Source organism: Xyrauchen texanus, chromosome 2 (assembly GCF_025860055.1).
Source record: "Xyrauchen texanus isolate HMW12.3.18 chromosome 2, RBS_HiC_50CHRs, whole genome shotgun sequence".
In the NCBI taxonomy this organism is placed as follows: Eukaryota; Metazoa; Chordata; class Actinopteri; order Cypriniformes; family Catostomidae; genus Xyrauchen; species Xyrauchen texanus.
In genome coordinates this window covers 59659323-59674884 of record NC_068277.1, presented here as the reverse complement: position 1 = coordinate 59674884, position 15562 = coordinate 59659323, and the positions used below count along the sequence as shown (strand labels likewise).

General features: G+C 37.2%; 1 protein-coding gene across 1 annotated transcript; it reads left to right on the top strand.

Moving 5' to 3' along the window:
* Positions 1 to 2547: 2547 nt before the first annotated feature.
* On the top strand, positions 2548 to 15095 carry psmd9 (proteasome 26S subunit, non-ATPase 9). Its single transcript, XM_052091649.1, has 6 exons — positions 2548 to 2840; positions 6083 to 6185; positions 11177 to 11367; positions 12513 to 12614; positions 12857 to 12945; positions 14798 to 15095. The coding sequence occupies exons 1-6, from the start codon at positions 2715 to 2717 to the stop codon at positions 14823 to 14825; spliced, it is 639 nt and encodes a 212-aa protein (XP_051947609.1). The 5' UTR covers positions 2548 to 2714; the 3' UTR covers positions 14826 to 15095.
* The last annotated feature ends 467 nt before the right edge of the window (positions 15096 to 15562 follow it).

The window sequence follows — 15562 nt, the reverse complement described above, 5'->3', positions numbered from 1 at the left end:
TTTGTATGCATCTGTAAATATATATAGGCCTATATATATATATATATATATATATATATATATAAAAATATTTATAATTTTCTTTTCTCAAAAATGTTCCATCGTTGTGGCACTTTTGCACATGCACTGTTTACTGGCTTGGGAAGAAAAAATAAATCCTGGCATTTACACATCTTCCGGTTTCCCCAGTATTTTTATTGACTTGTTGGCACATTATTATACTGACAGAGACTAAAAATGCACCAAAGTTTAAGGGGTTTATCAATAATGCAGTTTTTTAAAATATATTTTTTTTAGCTTTAATATACAATTAAAAACTTAAAAGAGGACTTAATCCAATTATAGTTTAATGCCAATCTTTATTCATGAATGGTCTGCATATTTGTTTTAACATTCTGTTGGTGTTAGACTTAATAGACTTAATGAATGAAGACAGCTTTATATTATTTATATATCTTTTAACAGGTTGGTGGGCTAGAGTTTTTATTGAAATGAAGCTTTGATGTACAGAATGTCAGAACCTTTATTTCTTTAGAAGATGTTGGCATAATGCAGCAGTATTAGCTCCCTCCACTCAACGTGCAATGTATTCATTGGGAAATTGTATGGAATCAATTCAACAAAATAACACCAAAGAGGCAACTTTCACGATTATTCGTAGAACTGTCCAAACATTGTCATCAGAAGTAAAATTAAAATAAATGATAATTGTGCATTCTGCAAAGAAACATTCACACGTGAAACAAAGCTGGAATGATGCGTGTAGAAAAAATGAATGGTAGAATGTTCTCGAAATAGGTTAAATAAATCATGTATTACCTTTCTTCATTTCCTTAACAAAGATGTCAACCTTTAATGTGTAATACATTTCATAATTATGTATGGAAGATTCTTTTTCCATGAGATGAACTACAGGTGAAACTCGAAAAATTAGAATATCGTGCAAAAGTTCATTAATTTCAGTAATTCAACTTAAAAGGTGAAACTAATATATTATATAGACTCATTACAAGCAAAGTAAGATATTTCAAGCCTTTATTTGATATAATTTTGATGATTATGGCTTACAGCTTATGAAAACCCCAAATTCAGAATCTCAGAAAATTAGAATATTACATGAAATCAATAAAAAAAAGGATTTTAAATACAGAAATGTCGGCCCTCTGAAAAGTATAATCATGCATATGTGCTCAGTACTTGGTTTGGGCCCTTTTGCATTAATTACTGCCTCAATGCGGCGTGGCATGGATGCTATCAGCCTGTGGCACTGCTGAGGTGTTATGGAAGACCAAGATGCTTCAATAGCGGCCTTCAGCTCTTCTGCATTGTTTGGTCTCATGTCTCTCATCTTTCTCTTAGCAATGCCCCATAGATTCTCTATGGGGTTCAGGTCAGGCGAGTTTGCTGGCCAATCAAGCACAGTAATACCATGGTCACTGAACCAGGTTTTGGTACTTTTGGCAGTGTGGGCAGGTGCCAAGTCCTGCTGGAAAATGAAGTCAGCATCTCCATAAAGCTTGTCTGCTGAAGGAAGCATGAAGTGCTCTAAAATGTCCCGGTAGACGGCTGCGTTGACTCTGGACTTAATAAAGCACAGTGGACCAACACCAGCCGATGACATGGCTCCCCAAACCAACACAGACTGTGGAAACTTCACACTGGACTTCAAGCATCTTGGATTGTGTGCCTCTCCATTCTTCCTCCAGACTCTGGGACCTTGGTTTCCAAATGAGATGCAAAATTTGCTCTCATCAGAAAAGAGGACTTTGGACCACTGAGCAACAGACCAGTTCTTTTTTTCTTTAGCCCAGGTAAGACGCTTCTGATATTGTGTAGCCTATGTTCAGGACCCGTCTGTGTGTGAGTGGCTCTTGATGCAGTAACTGCAGCCTCAATCCACTCCTTGTGAAGCTCCTCCACACATTTGAATGGCCTTTTCCTGACAATCCTCTCCAGGCTACGGTCATCCCTGCTGCTTGAGCACCTTTTTCTTCCACACTTTTCCCTTCCACTTAACTTTCTATTAATGTGCTTTGATACAGCACTTTGAGAACATCCAACTTCTTTTGCAATTACCTTTTGAGGCTTTCCCTCCTTGTGGATGGTGTCAATGATGGTTTTCTGCACAACTGTCAGGTCAGCAGTCTTCCCCATGATTGTGAATTCAACTGAACCAGACTGAGAGACCATTTAAAGGCTCAGGAACCCTTTGCAGGTGTTTAGCTGATTAGAGTGTGACACTTTGAGCCTACAATACTGAACCTTTTCACAATATTCTAATTTTCTGAGATTCTGAATTTGGGGTTTTCATAAGCTGTAAGCCATAATCATCAAAATTATATAAAATAAAGGCTTGAAATATCTTACTTTGCTTGTAATGAGTCTATATAATATATTAGTTTCACCTTTTAAGTTGAATTACTGAAATTAATGAACTTTTGCACGATATTGTAATTTTTCGAGTTTCACCTGTAGTTGCAACATTACCATACGAATTAATGATGTTCATCCGACGCAATGTACAGTAGGTGGCGGTACCGCTCCAGAGCAGTGAACGGCCACTGAAGAAGTAGAAGAAGAAGACTACTCACAGTGACAACAGGAGTTTTTATGTTGGATCTTCTGGAACGAATAAAATAAGTTTCAGCTGTAATTGCCGAGAGTTTAGTGATTACTCTTATAAAGACTCTTCCGTTGTTGTTGTAACTCATGCCATGAAAATGACAGAGGGAAACGGCGTTGTGGAACAAATCGTTACAGAAGAGGATATTCGTCTGCTTATCAAAAGAAAGGATGAAATTGAAGAACAGATCAAAGCATATTACGACACGCTAGAAGATGTAAGTATAAATAAACTGTGGTATTAATCCCAGAAGCGTTCTTGAGGTTTCAAAGGAAGCTGCTGTTCTCACATGACACGTTCTTTCCACGTTAAAAATATCGTTCAACTTTGAAAAACGAGTCTGCGTTCTGTTCCATTCCGTTGCTTCAAATATAAACACTGAACCGTTGCGTGTCTCGACGGCACAAGTTGTGTATTTGCCGCGCACGCGCTTTTAAAGCTGCACTCAGTAATTCTAATCCAATAATTTTTTTGTCAAATTCTGCAAATATCTCCTCACATTCTGTTAGCTGTCTGTTCTGTGGCGGGCTGAAACAAATCTAGTATTTGTACACAGCCCTTGCACTGAAAATGGGACAAAAACAAAGTGGATCGGAGCGATCCACACAACACTACTCCAGCCAATCAGCAACAGGGGATGGTTCTTGCGCTTGCACAGGATGGTGAGTGGGGTCAGGGCGAGAGGGAAATTTATCAGAAGAGTGAGGGCAAATCTGGCTGATGTGAACTTTGTAAACTCCAAGGAGAACAAATAGCTGAGAAACAGACCAAGTGAAAAAGGTCAGATGAATATAAAGAAAACAAAAAAGGATTCTGATAAGTTGAGGGCTAGGAGCCGCGTCAACATCGGCGAGGCTTTTCAGCAGTGAAGAGACCTCCAAGAGGTAAAAGACTTGAAAACGAATGCAGAAGTTGCTCTTTTTTTTTTTTTCTCAATAGGTGGGTAACATAAATTATGCTATGTGTCACAGAACCCATATGCTGTTGTTGTAATGTTAGATTTAGTAGCAGGAGAGTTGTGAGTGTCTGGTGATGGTGTGTGTAAAAGTCTCACTTGCATGAATTTGGGGGCGGAGCTTCCAAAGGAGCACTTAAGGGAGGGGTGTGTTTGTTTTGGCAGTTGTGTTCAGATATCAACAGTGTTTCTCAGGAATCGCTGAGTGCACCTTTAACACTATTTCAGGGTTGCCAGGTCTGCGTGACAAAACTAGTCCAATAACAGAACTAAAAATATGCCACTCCTTTTACCATATACACATTTTTCACAGGCCCTATTATGCACTTTCAATTTGTATTTCATTTGTAGGGTTAGTAGAGCATGCAAAGTCAGAGCATATAAAGATTTCTGAAAGTAAACACACATTTGAGAAATAGATTTTTATGATAAATTGGCTTAAATCTAATGTACACTTTTCAAAATATACAACAAACACTGAGGTTGATGATTAATGGCAAACACTTCTGTAGATTAATTTAACTTAACGTCATAAAACAAGTTTGTGTTAAATTACTGACTTCCTGATACAACTCTACAAATACAATCTCTATTGTAGAGTTGTATTTGTAGAGTTGTATCTGGAAATCAGCAATTAACCACAATAATACAAAAAAAAGTTTTGCGTAGATGAGCGCAACGCATGAGAGCAAAAGAGCAACTTAAAATAAAAGTGCTTCATGTAAAAGTTTTGTGTGAAATTATGAGTAAATATAATGCTAAAAAAGTTCATAAATTGTTTTAACCAATCGTTGTATATGTAATTTACTGTTGCATTCAGTGTTAAGTTACTCAAATCTCCATTATATCAGCCTATCAGCCACCCTGCTCTCTGGATATAAAAAAATTGTCAAAGCAAGACCGCTGCGTTTACATCAGATTTGAAATAATAAAGGTGTTTACATGGAATGCGAAATCGGGGTAATGGGCAAAAGCATAATCCGTGTAAGAACATAGTGTATATGAAAATATCTTTTAGAGACGTTATTGTGCTTCATATCGGTACGTTTACAATTGCTCCCCAGCTTAAAATCAATGGGCAGGATTCACAATTTTTTTTTAATTAAAACAAGTTCTTAGGATAAATTATAAGAATGTTCTTAATTGTAATTCATGAAGAACTCTCTTCATTACCCCTCTTTTCTAATGTTGTATATGAGAAACGTGTATAAATGCTCGTTGTTGTCCTGAAAATGGTTGTTAAGCTCTGAATGTGTTTTTAAAGATTTCATTGGCTTGCCCAAAATTAAAGGCTTATAACTAAAAAAAACAAGAACAAGGAGTAACAAGTGTTTTGTATAATTTTATATGTATATATATATATATATATCTTATGATACATGATGAGACTCTCAGCTTAAAAACTGCTGAACAATCTCAAAAAAACTTGTGCCAAAAATGTACTTATTTTCTTATTTTTCTATTTCACATTATATATCTCAAGGTGTAAATAAGGTAATACTTTTGTTTTGTTCCCAGTCATATCACCTGTAACTGAGTAAAACTTTGTAAATCAATCAAAAGTTATAGCATTACAAAAATAATTCATCCTAGTGTCCAAAATCATCTAAAAACAAATAAAGCATAATAATTGTTAATAAGAAGTAATTACATATACAAATACAACAATGACTAAAGGTATGCTCTCTCCAAAGCATGAGTAACAAGATCTCATTAAGATCTATTCTGTGTCATTTGAGTCATCATTGAGTCTGTGTCATATACTTGGTGCCATCTGGTGGCCAAATGTAATTAGAGTGAACAATCCTCTCTGCCCATATTTGGATGACTTCCACCTCTTGTTGCAGCAATCTGAATCCTAATACAATTTGTTTAGCATTCCATGACACTGGACAACATACTACATAAATTACGATTAAGTCATCTGATCCAGGAAAGCTAACGTGTTTTAGCCAGATAGCACAATATGTGCTGTGTACACATTGTGCTTTGTGTGGATTATCTAATGATGTATGTTTCTGATTATGTTGTGTGTGGGCTTGTTTTAATAGGAATCCCCTTAATGGTATGTGATATTTTATGTTCTGTTTATTTTCTGTGAAGTTGTAAGAGAAAACGCGGCTTATATGCAACACATGTTTACTTGTAACATGTATCTCAAAGAAATGTACATAGCTATTAGGCTGGTTGTATTCTACTCTTTGAGAACATTCCAACAACATATGACACATATCTATCCAATCAGTTTGATGTTTTTACAGATTACAATAACATGTACAGTGCAAAATTATTAATAAATGATTAAAACAAATTCATATTTCAAAGCACTTGTTCAGTTTTGGTCAGAATGCCTACATTGTAAATGACAGCTTCTAAGCTTTAAAACGATACCTATTTTGTGTTGGTTAAGACTGTAGGTATTAATATTTATTTTGATCCTAATTTATTTCACTGCAGGCCAATCTGAGCTTAAAGGGTTAACTTTTTACTCCTATATTACTCAGCAGGGTGATGTAGGCATGCACGGTCCTTTGGTCGATGCTGAGGGCTTTCCTCGTGCAGATGTGGATTTGTACACGGTCCGAACAGCAAGGCACAATGTCTCCCGTGAGTATTTAAATTTTTTTTTTTACCTGTGTGTTTAAGGATTGTTGTCAGAATATATGTATGATATATGGAGCATGTTATAAGTGGTAAACTTGTGACATCTGGCATGTTTTATAGCAAAAATGTTTATTTCCTGTTCAATTAAAAGTTTACTTGTTTACATGTTGACCTGACATGTGTAACATTTTTACCTAAAATGTGATTAACCCAATATCATTTTTTTTAACTGCGTTAACCTACTGTAGGGTGACCATACGTCCTCTTTCTTCCCGGAGTTTTCCTCTTTTTCGCTATAATTTTGCAGACTTTAAAGGCCGATTTACATCTTATGTGAACCACTTGAAAAATGAGTCAACCTCTTAGCATCAACCCAGACCACAACAGCTGAGATTGGCTGCTTTGTAACCAGAGAACATCAACCCGGATGATAAAAAAAAGATATTGCGTTTGCGTTTATTTCTTTAATCTATCATATACACTGATCAGTGATCGTGTCACGTTGTGTTTGGACTGATTTTGTTTATGTTTCATGAAGTTACAAGCGAAAACTCGAGAAAAGCTTACAACTTCTGAAGTGTTTACAACTTCTGGCCTTTTTCTGTGGGATTTTACTTTATATTTGGTTTGTGAGTGAAACAATATATCATCGCTGTCCAATGAAAAACATGTACAGTGCATCCGGAAAGTATTCCCAGCGCTACACTTTTTCCACATTTTGTTATTCCAAAATTGATTAAATTAATTATTTTCCTCAAACTTCTACAAACAATACCCCATAATGACAATGTGAAAGAAGTTTGTTTGAAATCTTTGCAATGACACTCAAAATTGAGCTCAGGTGCATCCTGTTTCCACTGATCATCCTTGAGATGTTTCTACAACTTGATTGGAGTCCACCTGTGGTAAATTCAGTTGATTGGACATGATTAGGAAAGGCACACACCTGTCCCACAGTTAACAGTGCATGTCAGAGCACAAACCAAGCCATGAAGTCCAAGGAATTGTCTGTAGACCTCCGAGACAGGATTGTATCGAGGCACAGATCTGGGGAAGGGTACAGAAAGATTTTTGCAGCATTGAAGGTCCCTATGACACAGTGGCCTCCATCATCCTTAAATGGAAGCAGTTTGGAACCAACAGGACTCTTCCTAGAGCTGGCCGCCTTGCCAAACTTAGCGATCGGGGGTGAAGGGCCTTAGTCAGGGATGGTCACTCTGACAGAGCTCCAGTATTTCTCTCTGGAGAGAGGAGAACCTTCCAGAAGAACAACCATCTCTGCAGCACTCCACCAATCAGGCTTGTATGGTAGAGTGGCCAGACGGAAGGCACTTTAGTAAAAGGCACATGACAGCCTGCCTGGAGTTTGCCAAAAGGCACCTGAAGGTCTCTCAGACTGTGAGAAACAAAATTATGTGGTCTGATGAAACAAAGATTGAACTCTTTGGCCTGAATGGCAAGCGTCAAGTCTGGAGGAAACCAGGCAGTGCTCATCACCTGGCCAATACCATCCCTACAGTGAAGCATGGTGGTGGCGATCATGCTGTGGGGATGTTTTTCAGTGGCAGGAACTGGGAGATCTGTCAGGATCGAGGGAAATATGAATGCAGCAATGTACAGAGACATCCTTGATGAAAACCTGCTCCAGAGTGCTCTGGACTTCAGACTGGGGTGAAGGTTCATCTTTCAACAGGACAACGACCCCAAGCACACAGCCAAGATAACAAAGGAGTGGCTACGGGACAACTCTGTGAATGTCCTTGAGTGGCCTAGCCAGAGCCCAGACTTGAACCCGATTGAACATCTCTGGAGAGATCTGAAAATGGCTGTGCACAGACGCTCCCCATCCAACCTGATGGAGCTTGAGAGGTCCTGCAAAGACGAATGGGAGAAACTGCCCAAAAATAGGTGTGCCAAGCTTGAAGCATCATACACAAAAAGACTTGAGGCTGTAATTGGTGCTAAAGATGCTTCAACAAAGTATTGAGCAAAGGCTGTGAATACTTGTGTACATGTGATTTTTGTTTTTTAAATACTTACCAACTTCTTTCACGTTGTCATTATAGGGTATTGTTTGTAGAATTGAATTGAGGAAAATAATGAATTTAATAAATTTTGGAATAAGGCTGTAACATAACAAAATGTGGAAAAAATGAAGTGCTGTGAAATCTTTCCGGATGCACTGTATCTCCACTTTTAGCCATTTTTACTCTTTACCATAGACTAAATGTCCCGAATGAACTCTTCCTACTGTTTGAACTGTGCATCGAAATGACCAATGAAAAGTTGTTTAATAAGTATCTCCATTGGCCTTCAGAAGTGTCCATCAGAACCGTGCATGTCCCTCTCTTATTTTTTAGAGAGGGTCAGCTATAGCGTCTACTCATCTATAACATCACTACTAAAGTAAAGTGTCTCTTGTTCTTTGAAAACAGTGTTAAAATATGTCAAACTATGAAAGAAGTCCAAAAGCATAGATTTGTTAAAATAACACTGTTGTTTAGTGAAGAGATTGTGCTGGCCTTGTGATTTCCCTGACAACCAAAGCTATTCATGTATCCAGGTGGCTTTAAAAAGTAGACTATACCAGCCATATACGGTTGACAGATTTCCATCTTCACTAAACCGTAAGTGAAAGCTAATTCTGACAGGCAGTTTATGCGTTGGACCAGAAATCACTTCTTGAAACTAGAAAACCCTAGTCATAAAACTGATTTTGATCTAAAATATTACGTGAAAGCTCAGATTATATCCAAAAATATATTCTCTCGCAATCGGTAACCTATCAACTGATTTTTGGGAACACGAACGGGTAGACTCGTGTCTGTAACTGAACATGCACCATTGGAACAAAAGAAAAGAAAACTGTGTATGCGTCCATGTTCGCTAACAAAAATCTAATCCAAAAGTCCAATTAAAATATCGAACAGTTGATTAATTATAGAATTCTATTTATGGTACTAAAGGTGACTTGTGTTATTTTTGGTTTATTTTGTAAGATTGTTTATGAAAGGTTTCAGTGCTCTTAAAAAATTTTTTTGGGAGATACTTGTCTTTCATCAGTATTCGATGATATGTTGTATTCTACTCTAGATCTTTCCGATCTGTATGATGTTTTTGACCATTTGTTTGACCGTGTGCCGTTCAGTAAATAATCATATTTCATAAGTTATGAAAATTAAATACTTCTTATATGTCAGCAAATTAATGAGCACCTGTTAAGATTTACAGTAGTTACTGTATATTGCTTATGTTCATTGAAAAGTTCATTGTGATGAGGAGGAGGGCCGGACCGGGAGGACACACGGCCGGCCCTGAATTGGGCTAATCAACCGGGAGGGGCCAGTTTGAGAAGGAGAGAGACCCACGTGGTCGTATTGCATTTGAGTCTGTTCGTTTATGTTTTATGTTGTTTTAAGTTCATTTATATCATGAAATCCTTATGTTGACTATTCAGCCGGTTCCCGCCTCCTCCTTGCCATTCTTATACGGTTACATTCAGCAGCAAGGAGCATCAAAGTTTGCCAGAATATTTATTATTATTTAAGCAACTCAAAAGCAAGCAGTATATGCCTGATTTATATTCTCTCTTCATGGCAGACAACATGTATATTAAATAATATGTACCTAAATGTCAACATGGACAGTAAATGGACAAACTCGACACAGAGGTATATATCAGCCTTAAAGCGTCCTGGCGAGATTTCAAAATTCCAGAAAATGTCCAGGATTTTTCTTTTCATATTGCTCTCAGAGCTTGCCATATATCACATATAGCTTGCCATAACCCTTCTCGGTTGATCCTGCCTTCTCGCACACCACAGTTGGTCAATTGTACATGTCCTGCACGCAACTATTGGTTAGACTGCTTCTCAACGATCTCTCTCAGCAAGCCTGTGCAATGCCACATGGCATCAAACGGGTTACTCAACAAAAAAACGCAAATGAATACTAGTGCAGGAAACACTATCATATTTAATTATGGTTTTCTGTACGAATTACTGGAAGAAGGCATGTTCAGTATCTGTTTACAAAATCAAACTTAATGATAATTATTCGGTTCTGGTATTATGCAATAATTACCAAAGAATTTGTGTGTGTGGTGGTGGGTAATTGAAACGTATTTGCACATCCACTCAAAATCCAAGAATGGTCCTCTCTTCTTCCCGATGGCATGAACGCTCCTCAACATGGACCCTTTTCACATATCCTGGTTTGGAATGTGAAAGTAAAATATTAGCAGGTTAAACTTGCCGATGAATGGTAGAAAACATCAAATATAACTTTTGTAATATTTTTGCTGTATTAGAAACCTGTCGCAGCTGTGGTAACTCGTTTTTTAAAATGAACTCCAGGTTAAGATACTACGAAGTTGTATTATAGTATGTATGTATTATAGTAATAAAGTACGTATGTTATAAATTTACAATTAACAATTTAATAATGGTTGCGTGGTCTTTGGACACACATGGAACAACTTTTACTCAACATGCAGTGAAATGATCTTGCTGCTGAATACTCCACCACTAAAATTACACAATTCATTCACTGGTGAGTGAAATCTAAACATCTAGCAGCATGTTGCCAAATATACATTTTTAGTCACAGCATGAAATTTGGTTGCAAATGCGAGTGATTTCCTGTCATTGAAGTGGGGGTTTGCACATATCAGTTTTTATAAAATCAGGTGTAACTTACGTTTTGCACTCGTATTTGCGTTTCTCAGATTAAGCAATCATTTTTTTAATGCTTTGGCATATCAATTTTAAAATGTGTGTCGTGAGATTCTTGCGCTGTCCCATTCTGTTGTACTCTGTCTGTTTGAACAGCCCCTGGGCTCATAGTCTGAGCCGCTTCACCACTATTTTCAGCGAAATAACACTACCATCTGGGAATATTACAACTGTAATGAAAGAAAAACACTGTGGTATCACCGTTATTATGAAGCTTGAGTGTGGATTTTTATCTGGTCTTATTTTGTACTTTTTTAAAAGGCTTACAGAATGATCACAAAACTGTCATGGTGGAGATAGAGAACGCCCTTCATAAGTTGCATGCCAAGGTGAGGGTCAATAAGCAGGATGAGGAAATGGCACCGGTGGAAGCCACTGACCATGCAGCATCCTTGCCATCCCCATTTGCCCGGGTAGACACCATAGTACAAGGCTCCCCTGCTTTTCTCGCGGTGAGTAACCGCCATAAACTTTCAAAGTCAACATGAAAAGAAGATTGAGACACAGTTTATTTCTGTAATGTGATGTATGTCCAATTGAAACAGGATATTTACTGAGAAGAAAGTGTTGGGGCTGTGGTGGGATGAACGAAGAGCATGAGGTGTTTATTTTCAATAATAAAGAATATACAATATTAAAAGAGGGAAATACATTTTTCATAGAGAAATAATGATAAATAAATGGGAGTGTAGTATCGTTGAGGTGATTAAGGGCTTAGTGAAGGTAAGGGGAAAAAAAATAAGGGGATGAAAAGTTTTGGTGCAGGTAAGGAGCAGGTTCAAGTGGCTGCATGTGCTACCCTCCTGGTTCACGTGGGGCAGTGGCTTACCTCAGTAACTCAGCTTCTCTGAGGCTGCGGTGAGTGAGGGGCATGCTGGATTTTGCCGATCATCATCTTGCCTGACAGCTGCAAGGTGTTCTGAGGAGTGGGTCCGGCGACTTCTTGGACCTGCAAGGAAACAAGTGTGCATGCACTGAGGAAAAGGAAGTCTCCTGAGGAGAGGCATGCTCTGAATTTAAAGGCAGTGGAGGCTAGGTGACAACTCCAGGTGCACCTCTACACATGCTGTGATGATGTGTTGTGACTGATGATGGGGAGGTGCTCTGGCTGGTAGGTGCCGTGGTGAGTACGGGAGATGACACTAGAGCCAGGGGTTGCAGAGAAGACGTTGCTAAACTTAGAGACCAAAGCTTCCAATTCTTTCTTTTGGGCCAATGAGAGACTAAGTAGAGACTTCAAGACTTGAAATGGATACGTCAGATCAGTGAGACATCCAAAAGGTGTACTCTTGGTGTGCCTCCAGAACAAGGTGGGAGGCATTTTATAAACAAGGTTTATCTGTCCGGTACAGTACAAAGTGGTCGTTTTGTTCATAGTTGTGAGGGAAATGGCACGGTTGAGAATTTACCTTTTATCCAAATTTTTGTAGTAATACAGGAAGCAGTGTATCTTCATGATTATTACACACAAAAATAAATTATTACAAAAAATATATGTAAAATATGTAAGTATTATAATTGTTGTTATTGTCCTGTATTTGCAGAAGCCATTTATACATATTACAGATCATTGACTTCTGCTTTCTTCTGTGTTTAGGGTTTGCAAATTGGTGATGAGATCCTTGAATTTGGGTCTGTGAATGCACGAAACTTCAAGAATCTGCATGACGTTGCCTCTGTTGTCCAACACAGTGAAGGGGTTTGTTTCATTTTCCAAGTATCCAGTTATGGAGAGCCTTTTCCAAAGTCTCCATTTTCGTTGAAGGAAATCACAGTTCTAGTGTAGAAATAATGCGTTTCCAAATTTTTTTTAAATGTATTAGTGGGGACTTTGCTCAAGTCATATCTACTTATTCTTTTTAGCATCCCACATTCCTGTTCATATATTGGATTTAGTTTGATTTTGTCTTATTGAATTTTTGTCTCCTGTTCTTACTGTAGAAATCTCTCCGTGTTGGACTGATTCGGAAAGGAGAAAAAGTACATCTTCATTTGACTCCACAGCAATGGTCTGGTAGAGGACTACTAGGGTAATTTTCTGCAACTTAATATAATAATATAACAAAACAAGGAAATGTTTTTGCATAAATAGCAGAATAATATGTGTTTTGGATGAATGACTTGAAATAAACAAGATGTACCAGAACAAAATGGCCTTACTGCCGTGGTAAAACTGTAGTCGTTACAATTAAAATAGTTCATATTGTTATTTTAATAGACAGAAATAACAATCTATTACAATTAAAGACAAAAAAGATTTTATCTAATGATTTCACACACAGAGCATTGGAAAACTTGTTTTCTATTTTCCTCCAAATTTGGTCAAATCTCCTCCAAACTTGCCTCATCATCAGAACAAGCCAAACTAAAGTTATTAAATGGATTTCTGAAAATGTGTAAACTGTTCCTTATGAAGAAATGGCCTTCTAAATTTGACTGTGAGGATGCCAAACAGGAAGTGAGGCTATACCTTGGCAACGCTTTGGCGTATTGACTACGAGTCATTATCTCCCAGTCTTTAAGGGTACATGAGCAGGTTTGGGACAATGCCACATAGTGGTTATGAAATCTAAAAACATTCCGTTGTGCTCGCTTGTATTCTATTTTTTTTTTTCAAAACTTTTGAATCCTTTTGCCTAAATATATAAGCATGGGCTCTTTGGAATTCATGAACCAACCAAGTTGATTGTTAACCAGTGTTTACATTAAATGCTGTATTTTATTATTAATCGCAGTTGTGTATCATTATGAAACTTGGTATGTGTCATCGGCACCATGTACTGGAAGTACCTGAGAAGTTTGGTGCAGCACCACCTGGTGAGCAGAGAATAAAACAAAATGTTTAAAAATGCAAGCATAATTTAAGAATTTGGCCTAATGTCATGAGACTGGTCTCTTACATTCCTTGGGTCATGCCTAGTGCATTAATACCAATTTTGCCATGTTTGCTATCTGCCATTTTGAATTTGATTGAAAACATTTTTTGCACTCTTTAACCTCATTTATTGGATATTCTCTGAATTTGCTCAAATCATCTTCAAACCACCCTGGACAAAAGTTACTCAAATCTTTTTGAAAGGTCCAACCATTCCTATTTAACGCGTCAACGAATTTGATGCCAAAAAGAATCTAAAGCTGTATCTCAGCAGCACTTTAATGTATTGACAACTTCTGTGTGTTCCATTGCAGCCATGTCCTGACAATAACATATACATTTGGTAACAGTGCTACCTATTGGTCAAAATATATAAGCATATTTATTTAAGTTTTAAGCTGTTCTATTTATGGCTATTTAACCACCTTGTTTATATCATCTCTGGTGATCATTTTAGGCATTTAGGCAAATATATTTGCCATTGTTGCTGTTGGTGTACTTGGCTCCATAATTGCTGCTTGCAGCTATATTTTTTAATAGCTTTGTGTGGTCTGATTTTTGTCAGATGTGTAGTTCAAATAGCCAGGATGTGTGGGCAGTGCTATGTACAGGAAGTACAAATGGTCACAAAAACAATGCCTTTAAACATATTTCATCACATACACAAGGTCTTGGTCATTCACAGTGTATGGACCAGAGCTTCATCCACAACCACAAAGCAAACAATGACACGTTAAGACACAAAGATTATTGGTGTGTGAATATATGAATATACTGTGCGTTGTTTCTCGGTGGCACTAGCAAACTTGCGAGAATGAGCTTTAATGGTTCATCCATTCTTGGATATTTTCCTATTGAAATAATATGCTGATTGTTCCAGCAAGTGCGGCAGTTAAAAGGACATTCTGGACTGGTAACATCTGTATGTTCAGAACTATGAAATTTTCCCATTATGTAAGCAAACAATAATCTTTATAATCCATCTCTTTTTATTCTTTTGTCAACAGTTGCAACTTAGTACCTCTTCGCAGATAACCAGTCAAAGAACAAGAATCATGCCAGACAATGAGACTGGTGAAGAGTCATCTTCAAGACAAAAAACTCATCTTTATTCTTTATATTCTTTTTTCTTTTGTAATATTTAATTGAATTCGTTAAACAAATGTATAAATGACCAAGGTGAGATGACAGACAGTTCAAAATTACAAAGGGTGTCGTTTAGTATGAATAGATTGATTATTTGAAAAATAAATTAATAAATCACCTTATTGTCATTTGACATTGAACTTTTTTACACTTCTTTAAATTTCCATGCATTCCAATTTATGTTCTTCCCAATTCATTTCTGTTTTGATGAACTATGGGACAAATTTGCAGAAGGATTTAATTGTGTAAAAATACAGTGCTCTCCATTTGGATAGTGAGACCCTTTTCCTACTTTTCATAACTCTGTATGCCACCACAATGGATTTGAATTGGTGATTGAAGTGCAGACTGTCAGTGTTAATGTAAAGGGATTTACATCTAAATTGAGTGAACGGTCTAAGAATTACAGCAATATTTTTTATACATAGCCCCCCATTTAATGGGCTTTAAAGTAATTGGATAATCAACAATCCATAGAGAAACTTTTTAATGGCCAGGTGTGGCCTGTTCCCAGGTTATTTCATAAAAAATCAAGCAGTTGAACAGCACATATATATATGTGTGTGTGTGTGTGTGTGTGTGTGTGTGTGTTATAGCTGATTTAAATATAGAATTTGCATTTGGAA

Excerpts from the sequence above, each read along its gene's own strand:
- psmd9 (XM_052091649.1), top strand. The coding sequence starts at position 2,715 with ATGAAAATGACAGAGGGAAACGGCGTTGTGGAACAAATCGTTACAGAA. Across the intron at positions 6,186-11,176 it reads AGCAAGGCACAATGTCTCCC|GCTTACAGAATGATCACAAA; the intron begins GTGAGTATTTAA and ends CTTTTTTAAAAG. Across the intron at positions 12,946-14,797 it reads TCTGGTAGAGGACTACTAGG|TTGCAACTTAGTACCTCTTC; the intron begins GTAATTTTCTGC and ends TTTTGTCAACAG.